The sequence below is a fragment of the Oncorhynchus kisutch genome, linkage group LG16, assembly GCF_002021735.2.
Source record: "Oncorhynchus kisutch isolate 150728-3 linkage group LG16, Okis_V2, whole genome shotgun sequence".
Lineage (NCBI taxonomy): Eukaryota > Metazoa > Chordata > Actinopteri > Salmoniformes > Salmonidae > Oncorhynchus > Oncorhynchus kisutch.
In genome coordinates, this window is record NC_034189.2 from 7,663,771 (window position 1) to 7,677,382 (window position 13,612).

At 46.0% G+C, this 13,612-nt stretch overlaps 1 protein-coding gene across 1 annotated transcript; it reads right to left on the minus strand.

Moving 5' to 3' along the window:
* Positions 1–2,921: 2,921 nt before the first annotated feature.
* Positions 2,922–3,332, minus strand: LOC116354055 (putative uncharacterized protein FLJ45035). Its single transcript, XM_031793065.1, has one exon. The coding sequence runs from the start codon at positions 3,330–3,332 to the stop codon at positions 2,922–2,924; it is 411 nt and encodes a 136-aa protein (XP_031648925.1).
* Between the last annotated feature and the right edge of the window lie 10,280 nt (positions 3,333–13,612).

A 13,612-nucleotide genomic window follows, 5' to 3' on the forward strand; every position in this document is an offset into this window, starting at 1 on the left:
GGGGGGTAGGACACCATTGTAAATGAGAATTTGTTCTTAACTGACTTGCCTAGTTAAATAAAGGTTAAATAAAGGGTAAAAATCCATGACCAGCTAAACATTACGACCTGTAAAAAATCACAGCTGTTCTCAACCCATTTCACAAAACAGCCTCATTGTCTCTTGACTTCTCTTTTACCAGTTAGCTTCCCCACACACCCAATGGGCCCTGACCAAAAGTAGTGGTGGTCCTATAGGGAATAAGGTGGCATTGGGACACACCTCCTAGTTTTCCATGACATCTCAGATAATTCTGCTTTCAATGTTCATTATTATAGTGCCCCATTCAGGCAATGGTTACTGATGATTAGGGCTGTCCCTCAAGTAGATAATGAAACATGTTCAATTTGGTTTAAATAATGCAAAAACACAGTGTTGTAGAAGAAAGTAAAAGTGCAATATGTGCTATGTAAGAAAGCTAACGTTTCAGTTCCTTGCTCAGAACATGAGAACATATGAAAGCTGCTGGTTCCTTTTAACATGAGTCTTCAATATTCCCAGGTAAGAAGTTTTAGGTTGTAGTTATTATAGGAATTATAGGACTATTTCCCTCTATACCATTTGTATTTCATTAACCTTTGACTATTGGATGTTCTTATAGGCACTTTAGTATTGCTAGTGTAACAGTATAGCTTCCGTCCCTCTCCTCGCTCCTCCCTGGGCTCGAACCAGCAACACAACGACAACAGCCACCCTCGAAGCAGCGTTACCCATGCAGTTTAAGGGGAACAACCACCCCAAGGCTCAGAGCGAGTGAAGTTTGAAACGCTATTAGCGCGCTAAATAGCCAGCCATTTCACTTCGGTTACACCAGCCTCATCTCGGGAGTTGATAGGCTTGAAGTCATCAACAGCGCAATGTTGACTCACAACGAAGGGCTGCTGGGAAAACGCACGAAAGTGCTGTTTGAATGAATGTTTACGCGCCTGCTTCTGCCTACGACCGCGGTTGTGGTCAACCTCTAATTAAGACACTCAGAAATACTATCAGATCTCCAGATGGGAACATTTAAAGGTCTACATTTGCACCCAGGCCAGGTAGCCTTGGCCTACTTCTATGTGTAATCAGGGCCAGGTAGCCTATAGGTCTACTTCTATGTGTATTTAGGTGTGTGTCCTTACTCAGATTGTCTTTTGTTTGGAGGTTTCTCCGTTCAAAATCAATTAAATTGACAACTCGTAAAGGGAATGAAATAAACCTAAAATAAAACAATGATATAACTGTTTCCTCACAAGTGTAGTTTAGGTTGTGCGCTCTGCAAATAACGTGTCCACTCCTACAACGGTAAGACTGTAATAACAATAATATACTGAATGCATTAACAGAATTGACTGAAATCAACAAACATTGTCGATGATAAATGGTAATGAACGGTAATTGTACTACTGGTGATACTGGTGTACCATTCCCGAGACCTCAGTAAGGGGGACAGGGCATTCCCGAGACCTCAGTAAGGGGACAGGGCATTCCCGAGACCTCAGTAAGGGGACAGGGCATTCCCGAGACCTCAGTAAGGGGACAGGGCATTCCCGAGACCTCAGTAAGGGGACAGGGCATTCCCGAGACCTCAGTAAGGGGACAGGGCATTCCCGAGACCTCAGTAAGGGGACAGGGCATTCCCGAGACCTCAGTAAGGGGACAGGGCATTCCCGAGACCTCAGTAAGGGGACAGGGCATTCCCGAGACCTCAGTAAGGGGACAGGGCATTCCCGAGACCTCAGTAAGGGGACAGGGCATTCCCGAGACCTCAGTAAGGGGACAGGGCAATTCCCGAGACCTCAGTAAGGGGACAGGGCATTCCCGAGACCTCAGTAAGGGGACAGGGCATTCCCGAGACCTCAGTAAGGGGACAGGGCATTCCCGAGACCTCAGTAAGGGGACAGGGCATTCCCGAGACCTCAGTAAGGGGACAGGGCATTCCGAGACCTCAGTAAGGGGACAGGGCATTCCCGAGACCTCAGTAAGGGGACAGGGGCATTCCCGAGACCTCAGTAAGGGGACAGGGCATTCCCGAGACCTCAGTAAGGGGACAGGGCATTCCCGAGACCTCAGTAAGGGGACAGGGCATTCCCGAGACCTCAGTAAGGGGACAGGGCATTCCCGAGACCTCAGTAAGGGGACAGGGCATTCCCGAGACCTCAGTAAGGGGACAGGGCATTCCCGAGACCTCAGTAAGGGGACAGGGCATTCCCGAGACCTCAGTAAGGGGACAGGGCATTCCCGAGACCTCAGTAAGGGGACAGGGCATTCCCGAGACCTCAGTAAGGGGACAGGGCATTCCCGAGACCTCAGTAAGGGGACAGGGCATTCCCGAGACCTCAGTAAGGGGACAGGGCATTCCCGAGACCTCAGTAAGGGGACAGGGCATTCCCGAGACCTCAGTAAGGGGACAGGGCATTCCCGAGACCTCAGTAAGGGGACAGGGCATTCCGAGACCTCAGTAAGGGGACAGGGCATTCCCGAGACCTCAGTAAGGGGACAGGGCATTCCCGAGACCTCAGTAAGGGGACAGGGCATTCCCGAGACCTCAGTAAGGGGACAGGGCATTCCCGAGACCTCAGTAAGGGGACAGGGCATTCCCGAGACCTCAGTAAGGGGACAGGGCATTCCCGAGACCTCAGTAGGGGACAGGGCATTCCCGAGACCTCAGTAAGGGGACAGGGCATTCCCGAGACCTCAGTAAGGGGACAGGGCATTCCCGAGACCTCAGTAAGGGGACAGGGCATTCCGAGACCTCAGTAAGGGGACAGGGCATTCCCGACCGCAGTAGGGGAAGGGCATTCCGAGACCTCAGTAAGGGGACAGGGCCATTCCCTGAGGCCCTTCAGTAAGGGGACAGGGCTTCCCGAGCCTCAGTAAGGGACAGGGCAATTCCCGAGGCCTCAAGTAAGGGGACAGGGCATTCCCGAGGCCTCAGTAAGGGGACAGGGCATTCCCGAGGCCTCAGTAACGGGACAGGGCATTCCCGAGGCCTCAGTAACGGGACAGGGCATTCCCGAGGCCTCAGTAACGGGACAGGGCATTCCCGAGGCCTCAGTAACGGGACAGGGCATTCCCGAGGCCTCAGTAACGGGACAGGGCATTCCCGAGGCCTCAGTAACGGGACAGGGCATTCCCGAGGCCTCAGTAACGGGACAGGGCATTCCCGAGGCCTCAGTAACGGGACAGGGCATTCCCGAGGCCTCAGTAACGGGACAGGGCATTCCCGAGGCCTCAGTAACGGGACAGGGCATTCCCGAGGCCTCAGTAACGGGACAGGGCATTCCCGAGACCTCAGTAACGGGACAGGGCATTCCCGAGACCTCAGTAACGGGACAGGTGTAAATCAGACAGGCGTGAATCAGACAGGCGTGAATCAGACAGGCGTGAATCAGACAGGCGTGAATCAGACAGGCGTGAATCAGACAGGCGTGAATCAGACAGGCGTGAATCAGACAGGCGTGAACCAGACAGGCGTGAACCAGACAGGCGTGAATAGTAGTAAGGGTTGGGATTATGGTTTGTTGGTTAGCTAGTAGTAGGGTTGGGATTATGGTTCATTATTTAACTAGTAGTAGGGGTTGGGATTATGGTTCATTATTTAACTAGTAGTAAGGGTTGGGATTATGGTTCATTATTTAACTAGTAGTAGGGGTTGGGATTATGGTTCGTTATTTAACTAGTAGTAGGGGTTGGGATTATGGTTCATTATTTAACTAGTAGTAGGGGTTGGGATTATGGTTCATTATTTAACTAGTAGTAAGGGTTGGGATTATGGTTCATTATTTAACTAGTAGTAGGGTCTGGGATTATGGTTCATTATTTAATTAGTAGTAGGGTCTGGGATTAGTTGGGATTATGGTTCATTATTATGGTCACAAAAGACTCCACTTTGCCAAATGATGACCCATCAAGTTAGCCAGGTGTGTCTGGGGGTGATTACGGCCTTCTATTGTATTTCATGAACATGAGTACATGTCTAGACAATCGTGACCCATCCACATAGCTGGATATGGCTGGGTGGGTGGGGGGTGGGGGGGGGGGGGGGGTTACAACATTTCCTTCACATGACACATCAACTTAGACAAGTCTGTCTGGGTAAACATCATCTAATAATTAAAAACTATTTATATCAGGACACTTTCTGTTTGATGTTGCTACGATACCAATACGCAGGTAACCATTTCCGTGTACCGTCCACATCTTATGTATCCTGTGACTAAATACCTTTTTTGCCCCACTGTATACACACACATTGTATTCTAGTCAAGGACATCCTATTGAACTGTTACTGTATATATACACACTATTCTATCCTACATACAGTGGGGCAAAAAAAGTATTTAGTCAGCCACCAATTGTGCAAGTTCTCCCACTTAAAAAGATGAGAGAGGCCTGTAATTTTCATCATAGGTGAAAATTACAGGTCTCATCTTTTTAAGTGGGAGAACTTGCACAATTGGTGGCTGACTAAATACTTTTTGCCCCACTGTATTCTACAGATATACTAAATATTCTATCCACAGTGTCCATAACGTCTATACATCCAAACACACACATATACACATACACTACCGTTCAGAAGTTTGGGGTCACTTAGAAATGTCCTTGTTTTTTGAAAGAAAAGCACATTTTTTGTCCATTAAAATAACATCAAATTGATCAGAAGTACAGTGTAGATATTGTTAATGTTGTAAATGACTATTGTAGCTGGAAACAGTCGTTTTTTAATGGAATATCTACATAGGTGTACAGAGGCCCATTATCAGCAACCATCCCTCCTGTGTTCCAATGGCACGTTGTTTTAGCTAATCCAAGTTGATCAATTTAAAAGGCTAATTGATCATTAGAAAACCCTTTTGCAATTATGTTAGCACAGCTGAAAACTGTTGTTCTGATTAAAGAAGCAATTAAACTGGCCTTCTTTAGACTAGTTGAGTATCTGGAGCGTCAGCATTTGTGGGTTCGATTACAGGCTCAAAATGGCCAGAAACAAATAACTTTCTTCTGAAACTATTTCTACTGAAACATGTCTATTCTTGTTCTGGGAAATGATGTAATAAATTGCCAAGAAACTGAAGATCTTGTACAACGCTGTGTACTACTCCCTTCACAGAACAGCACAAACTGGCTCTAACCAGATTGCTCGTTCTAATATTTCTACATTTCTTAATTCCATTATTTTAGATGTGTGTGTGTGTGTGTGTATTGTTAGATATGACCGCACTGTTGGCGCTAGGAACACAAGCATTTCTCTACACCCACAATAACAATCTGTTAAATATGTGTACGCGACCAATACAATTGGATTTGATGTGACACTTCCTTACTCGCTCTGTTTAGCACATGACCTCACATGCGAATCCTTAATGAGATGGGCGGGGCTAAAGCTTAAGAGGGTGTGAACGATGCCGAATAGGTGTAGACAGAAGAGCTCTCCAGTAGGTGTACCAAAACATTCAAAGACCATTATCTCAAAAGTGGGGTGACAAGTTTATCAACTTTCAAAGCAGAACTACTTTCCCATTGTTCCTCATCTGTAGTGTTTGATATAAAATTATATATATATATATTGATATTGATATTGATTATATTGATTGATCATTTTATAGCTCTGAGTCTCTAACTTTTATTTCATGTAAAAAAAACAAGAATAAAAACAATAGCTAAATTTGCTACATAGGACCGAATTGAGGTGGTTGGTCACATATGTACACACACACACACACACCATCTTGAGCGGCTGCTGCTACTACTCGGTTCTTTGTTTTACTCATATTATTACTTTACCCTTCCTTCATGTCCCTCAAATACCTTATTATTATCTATCCTGATGCCTAGTCACTTTACCCTGCCTTCATGTACATATCTACCTCAAATACCTTATTATTATCTATCCTGATGACTAGTCACTTTACCCTGCCTTCATGTACATATCTACCTCAAATACCTTATTATTATCTATCCTGATGACTAGTCACTTTACCCTGCCTTCATGTACATATCTACCTCAAATACCTTATTATTATCTATCCTGATGCCTAGTCACTTTACCCTGCCTTCATGTACATATCTACCTCAAATACCTTATTATTATCTATCCTGATGCCTAGTCACTTTACCCTTCATTCATGTACCTCAAATACCTTATTATTATCTATCCTGATGTCTAGTCACTTTACCCTTCATTCATGTACCTCAAATACCTTATTATTATCTATCCTGATGTCTAGTCACTTTACCCTGCCTTCATGTACATATCTACCTCAAATACCTTATTATTATCTATCCTGATGTCTAGTCACTTTACCCTGCCTTCATGTACATATCTACCTCAAATACCTTGTTATTATCTATCCTGATGACTAGTCACTTTACCCTGCCTTCATGTACATATCTACCTCAAATACCTTATTATTATCTATCCTGATGCCTAGTCACTTTACCCTTCATTCATGTACCTCAAATACCTTATTATTATCTATCCTGATGTCTAGTCACTTTACCCTTCATTCATGTACCTCAAATACCTTATTATTATCTATCCTGATGCCTACCCTACCTTCATGTACATATCTACCTCAAATACCTTATTATTATCTATCCTGATGCCTAGTCACTTTACCCTGCCTTCATGTTCATATCTACCTCAAATACCTTATTATTATCTATCCTGATGCCTAGTCACTTTACCCTGCCTTCATGTACATATCTACCTCAAATACCTTATTATTATCTATCCGGATGCCTAGTCACTTTACCTTCATGTACATATCTACCTCAAATACCTTATTATTATCTATCCTGATGCCTAGTCACTTTACCCTGCCTTCATCTACATATCTACCTCAAATACCTTATTATTATCTATCCTGATGCCTAGTCACTTTACCCTGCCTTCATGTACATATCTACCTCAAATACCTTATTATTATCTATCCTGATGACTAGTCACTTTACCCTGCCTTCATGTACATATCTACCTCAAATACCTTATTATTATCTATCCTGATGCCTAGTCACTTTACCCTGCCTTCATGTACATATCTACCTCAAATACCTTATTATTATCTATCCTGATGCCTAGTCACTTTACCCTGCCTTCATGTTCATATCTACCTCAAATACCTTATTATTATCTATCCTGATGACTAGTCACTTTACCCTGCCTTCATGTACATATCTACCTCAAATACCTTATTATTATCTATCCTGATGTCTAGTCACTTTACCCTGCCTTCATGTACATATCTACCTCAAATACCGTATTATTATCTATCCTGATGCCTAGTCACTTTACCCTGCCTTCATGTACATATCTACCTCAAATACCGTATTATTATCTATCCTGATGTCTAGTCACTTTACCCTGCCTTCATGTATATATCTACCTCAAATACCTTATTATTATCTATCCTGATGTCTAGTCACTTTACCCTGCCGTCATGTACATATCTACCTCAAATACCTTATTATTATCTATCCTGATGCCTAGTCACTTTACCCTGCCTTCATGTACATATCTACCTCAAATACCTCATTATTATCTATCCTCAAATCAAATCAAATCAAATTTATTTGTCACATACACATGGTTAGCAGATGTTAATGCGAGTGTAGCGAAATGCTTGTGCTTCTAGTTCCGATAATGCAGTAATAACGAACAAGTAATCTAACTAACAATTCCCCAAAAAACTACTGTCTTATACACAGTGTAAGGGGATAAAGAATATGTACATAAAGATATATGAATGAGTGATGGTACAGAGCAGCATAGGCAAGATACAGTAGATGATATCGAGTACAGTATATACATATGAGATGAGTATGTAAACCTAGTGGCATAGTTAAAGTGGCTAGTGATACATGTATTACATAAGGATGCAGTCGATGATATAGAGTACAGTATCTACGTATGCATATGAGATGAATAATGTAGGGTAAGTAACATTATATAAGGTAGCATTGTTTAAAGTGGCTAGTGATATATATACATCATTTCCCATCAATTCCCATGATTAAAGTGGCTGGAGTAGAGTCAGTGGCATTGACAGTGTGTTGGCAGTAGCCACTCAATGTTAGTGGTGGCTGTTTAACAGTCTGATGACCTTGAGATAGAAGCTGTTTTTCAGTCTCTCGGTCCCAGCTTTGATGCACCTGTACTGACCTCGCCTTCTGGATGACAGCGGGGTGAACAGGCAGTGGCTCGGGTGGTTGATGTCCTTGATGATCTTTATGGCCTTCCTGTAGCATCGGGTGGTGTAGGTGTCCTGGAGGGCAGGTAGTTTGCCCCCGGTGATGCGTTGTGCAGACCTCACTACCCTCTTGAGAGCCTTACGGTTGAGGGCGGTGCAGTTGCCATACCAGGCGGTGATACAGCCCGCCAGGATGCTCTCGATTGTGCATCTGTAGAAGTTTGTGAGTGCTTTTGGTGACAAGCCGAATTTCTTCAGCCTCCTGAGGTTGAAGAGGCGCTGCTGCGCCTTCCTCACGATGCTGTCTGTGTGAGTGGACCAATTCAGTTTGTCTGTGATGTGTATGCCGAGGAACTTAAAACTTGCTACCCTCTCCACTACTGTTCCATCGATGTGGATGGGGGGGTGTTCCCTCTGCTGTTTCCTGAAGTCCACAATCATCTCCTTAGTTTTGTTGACGTTGAGTGTGAGGTTATCCTGATGCAGTGTGCGCTAAGCCAGGTGCACGGTGTTTCCTCTGACACATTGGTGCGGCTCGCTTCTGGGTTGGATGAGCGCTGTGTTAAGAAGCAGTGCGGCTTGGTTGGGTTGTGTATCGGAGGACGCATGACTTTCAACCTTCGTCTCTCCCGAGCCAGTACAGGAGTTGTAGCGATGAGATAAGATAGTAGCTACTACAACAATTGGATACCATGAAATTGGGGAGAAAAAGGGGTAAATTCCCCATTTTCCAACGTCACACACAGTGGAAATGTGAACAGTTCATTATGAGAGAAAATAAACTGCCTCAGCAAAAGGTTCAATTCTATTACACAGCCAAACCCTTAGGTAATTATTGATTTATTATTCATTATTTTAGCACAGCTGAAAACTGTGTCCTGATTAAAGAAGCAATAAAACTGCCCTTCTTTACACTAGTTGAGTATCTGGAGCGTCACCATTTGTGGGTTCGACTCAAAATGGCCAGACTCAAAATGGCCAGAAACAAAGAACTCGCAAGCAAGCCAGCCACTCTCCAACCTGTCTACGGTCTGTCTTTCTCTCTCCCTAGCCAGTCTTCTCTCTCTCCTTCTCTCTCTCTCTAGCCAGTCTTCTCGCTCTCTTTCTCTAGCCAGTCTTCCCTCTCTCTCTAGCCAGTCTTCTCTCTCTCTCTCTCTCTCTCTCTCTAGCCAGTCTTCTCTCTCTCTCTCTCTCTCTCTCTAGCCAGTCTTCTCTCTCTCTCTCTCTCTCTCTCTAGCCAGTCTTCTCTCTCTCTCTCTCTAGCCAGTCTTCTCTCTCTCTCTCTAGCCAGCCTTCTCTCTCTCTCTCTAGCCAGCCTTCTCTCTCTCTCTCTAGCCAGCCTTCTCTCTCTCTCTAGCCAGTCTTCTCTCTCGCTCTCTCTAGCCAGTCTTCTATCTCTCTCTCTCTCTCTAGCCAGTCTTCTCTCTCTCTCTCTCTCTAGCCAGTCTTCTCTCTCGCTCTCTCTAGCCAGTCTTCTCTCTCGCTCTCTGTAGCCAGTCTTCTCTCTCGCTCTCTCTAGCAAGTCTTCTCTCTCTCTCTCAAGCCAGTCTTCTCTCTCTCTCTCTAGCCAGGCTTCTCTCTCTCTCTAGCCAGTCTTCTCTCTCTCACTCTCTAGCCAGTCTCTCTCTCTCTCTAGCCAGTCTTCTCTCTCTCTCTCTCTAGCCAGTCTTCTCTCTCTAGCCAGTCTTCTCTCTCTCTCTCTAGCCAGTCTTCTCTCTCTCTCTCTCTAGCCAGTCTTCTCTCTCTCTCTCTCTAGCCAGTCTTCTCTCTCTCTCTCTAGCCAGTCTTCTCTCTCTCTCTCTCTAGCCAGTCTTCTCTCTCCCTCTCTAGCCAGTCCTCTCTCTCTCTCTTTGCCAGTCTTCTCTCTCTCTCTCTAGCCAGTCTTCTCTCTCTAGCCAGTCTTCTCTCTCTCTCTCTAGCCAGTCTTCTATCTCTCTCTCTCTAGCCAGTCTTCTCTCTCTCTCTCTCTAGCCAGTCTTCTCTCTCTCTCTCTCTAGCCAGTCTTCTCTCCCTCTCTCTCTCTAGCCAGTCTTCTCTCTCTCTAGCCAGTCTTCTCTCTCTCTCTAGCCAGTCTTCTCTCTCTCTCTCTAGCCAGTCTTCTCTCTCTAGCCAGTCTTCTCTCTCACTCTCTAAGCCAGTCTTCTCTCTCTCTCTCTAGCCAGTCTTCTCTCTCTCTCTCTAGCCAGTCTTCTCTCTCTCTAGCCAGTCTTCTCTCTCTCTCTCTAGCCAGTCTTCTCTCTCTAGCCAGTCTTCTCTCTCTCTCTAGCCAGTCTTCTCTCTCTCTCTCTAGCCAGTCTTCTCTCTCTCCCTAGCCAGTCTTCTCTCTCTCTCTCTAGCCAGTCTTCTCTCTCTCTCTCTAGCCAGTCTTCTCTCTCTCTCTCTAGCCAGTCTTCTCTCTCTCTCTCTCTAGCCAGTCTTCTCTCTCTCTCTCTCTAGCCAGTCTTCTCTCTCTCTCTCTAGCCAGTCTTCTCCTCTCTCTAGCCAGTCTTCTCTCTCTCTAGCCAGTTCTTCTCTCTCTCTCTAGCCAGTCTTCTCTCTCTCTCTAGCCAGTCTTATCTCTCTCTCTCTAGCCAGTCTTCTCTCTCTCTCTCTCTAGCCAGTCTTCTCTTCTCTCTCTCTAGCCAGTCTTCTCTCTCTCTCTCTAGCCAGTCTTCTCTCTCTCTCTCTTAGCCAGTCTTCTCTCTCTCTAGCCAGTCTTCTCTCTCTCTCTAGCCAGTCTTCTCTCTCTAGCCAGTCTTCTCTCTCTCTCTCTAGCCAGTCTTCTCTCTCTCTCTCTAGCCAGTCTTCTCTCTCTCTCTAGCCAGTCTTCTCTCTCTCTCTCTAGCCAGTCTTCTCTCTCTCTCTCTAGCCAGTCTTCTCTCTCTCTCTCTAGCCAGTCTTCTCTCTCTCTCTCTAGCCAGTCTTCTCTCTCTCTCTAGCCAGTTTCTCTCTCTAGCCAGTCTTCTCTCTCTCTCTAGCCAGTCTTCTCTCTCTCTAGCCAGTCTTCTCTCTCTCTCTAGCCAGTCTTCTCTCTCTCTCTAGCCAGTCTTATCTCTCTCTCTCTAGCCAGTCTTCTCTCTCTCTCTCTCTAGCCAGTCTTCTCTCTCTCTCTCTCTAGCCAGTCTTCTCTCTCTCTCTCTAGCCAGTCTTCTCTCTCTCTCTCTAGCCAGTCTTCTCTCTCTCTCTCTCTAGCCAGTCTTCTCTCTCTCTCCCTAGCCAGTCTTCTCTCTCTCTCCCTAGCCAGTCTTCTCTCTCTCCCTAGCCAGTCTTCTCTCTCTCTCTCTAGCCAGTCTTCTCTCTCTCTCTAGCCAGTCTTCTCTCTCTCTCTCTAGCCAGTCTTCTCTCTCTCTCTCTAGCCAGTCTTCTCTCTCTCTCGCCAGTCTTCTCTCTCTCTCTCTCTAGCCAGTCTTCTCTCTCTCTCTCTAGCCAGTCTTCTCTCCCTCTCTCTAGCCAGTCTTCTCTCTCTCTCTCTCTCTAGCCAGTCTTTCTCTCTCTCTCTCTCTCTAGCCAGTCTTCTCTCTCTCTAGCCAGTCTTCCTCTCTCTCTAGCCAGTCTTCTCTCCTCTAGCCAGTCTTTCTCTCTCTAGCCAAGTCTTCTCTCTCTAGCCAGTCTTCTCTCTCTCTCCTCTAGCCAGGTCTTCTCTCTCTCTCTCTAGCCAGTCTTTTCTCTCTCTCTCTCTAGCCAGTCTTTTCTCTCTCTCTCTCTAGCAGTCTTCTCATTCTCTCTCTAGCCAGTCTTCTCCCTCTCTCTCTCTCTAGCCAGTCTTCTCCCTCTCTCTAGCCAGTCTTCTCTCTCTCTCTCTTAGCCAGTCTTCTCTCTCTCTCTAGCCAGTCTTCTCTCTCTCTCTCTAGCCAGTCTTCTCTCTCTCTCTCTAGCCCAGTCTTTTCTCTCTCTCTTCTCTCTCTCTAGCCAGTCAGTCTTCTCTCTCTCTCTCTCCTCTCTAGCCAGTCTTCTCTCTCTCTCCTCTCTAGCCAGTCTTCTCTCTCTCTCTCTAGCCAGTCTTCTCTCTCTCTCTCAGCCAGTCTTCTCTCTCTCTCTCTCTAGCCAGTCTTCTCTCTCTCTCTCTCTCTAGCCAGTCTTCTCTCTCTCTCTCTAGCCAGTCTTCTCTCTCTCTCTCTTAGCCAGTCTTCTCTCTCTCTCTAGCCAGTCTCTCTCTCTCTCTCTCTAGCCAGTCTTCTCTCTCTCTCTCTAGCCAGTCTTCTCTCTCTCTCTCTCTAGTCAGTCTTCTTTCTCTCTCTCTCTAGTCAGTCTTCTCTCTCTCTCTCTCTAGTCAGTCTTCTCTCTCTCTCTCTCTAGCCAGTCTTCTCTCTCTCTCTCTCTCTAGCCAGTCTTCTCTCTCTCTCGCCAGTCTTCTCTCTCTCTCTCTTGCCAGTCTTCTCTCTCTCTCTCTCTAGCCAGTCTTCTCTCTCTCTCTCTCTCTCTAGCCAGTCTTCTCTCTCTCTCTCTAGCCAGTCGTCTCTCTCTCTAGACAGTCTTCTCTCTCTCTAGACAGTCTTCTCTCTCTCTCTCTCTCTAGTCAGTCTTCTCTCTCTCTCTCTAGCCAGTCTTCTCTCTCTCTCTCTCTCTCTAGCCAGTCTTCTCTCTCTCTCTCTCTCTCTCTCTAGCCATCTTCTCTCTCTCTTCTGCCAGTCTTCTCTCTCTCTCTCTCTCTCTCTAGCCAGTCTTCTCTCTCTCTCTCTCTAGTCAGTCTTCTCTCTCTAGCCAGTCTTCTCTCTCTCTCTCTCTCTAGCCAGTCTTCTCTCTCTCTCTCGCCAGTCTTCTCTCTCTCGCCAGTCTTCTCTCTCTCTCTTGCCAGTCTTCTCTCTCTCTTGCCAGTCTTCTCTCTCTCTCTCTCTCTTGCCAGTCTTCTCTCTCTCTCTCTCTCTTGCCAGTCTTCTCTCTCTCTCTCTTGCCAGTCTTCTCTCTCTCTCTCTTGTCAGTCTTCTCTCTCTCTGTCTAGCCAGTCTTCTCTCTCTCTGTCTAGCCAGTCTTCTCTCTCTCTCTCTTGCCAGTCTTCTCTCTCTCTCTCTTGCCAGTCTTCTCTCTCTCTCTCTCTCTTGCCAGTCTTCTCTCTCTTCTCTTGCCAGTCTTCTCTCTCTCTCTATTGTCAGTCTCTTCTCTCTCTCTCTCTCTAGCCAGTCTTCTCTCTTCTCTACTAGCCAGTCTCTCTCTCTCTCTAGCCAGTCTTCTCTCTCTCTATCTAGCCAGTCTTTCTCTCTCTCTCTAGCCAGTTTCTCTCTTCTCTAGCCAGTCTTCTCTCTCTCTAGCCAGTCTTCTCTCTCTCTCTATAGCCAGTCTTCTCTCTTCTCTAGCCAGTCTTATCTCTCTCTCTCTAGCCAGTCTTCTCTCTCTCTCTCTCTCTAGCCAGTCTTCTCTCTCTCTCTCTCTAGCCAGTCTTCTCTCTCTCTCTCTAGCCAGTCTTCTCTCTCTCTCTCTAGCCA

Excerpts from the sequence above, each read along its gene's own strand:
- LOC116354055 (XM_031793065.1), bottom strand. The coding sequence starts at position 3,332 with ATGCCCTGTCCCGTTACTGAGGTCTCGGGAATGCCCTGTCCCGTTACT.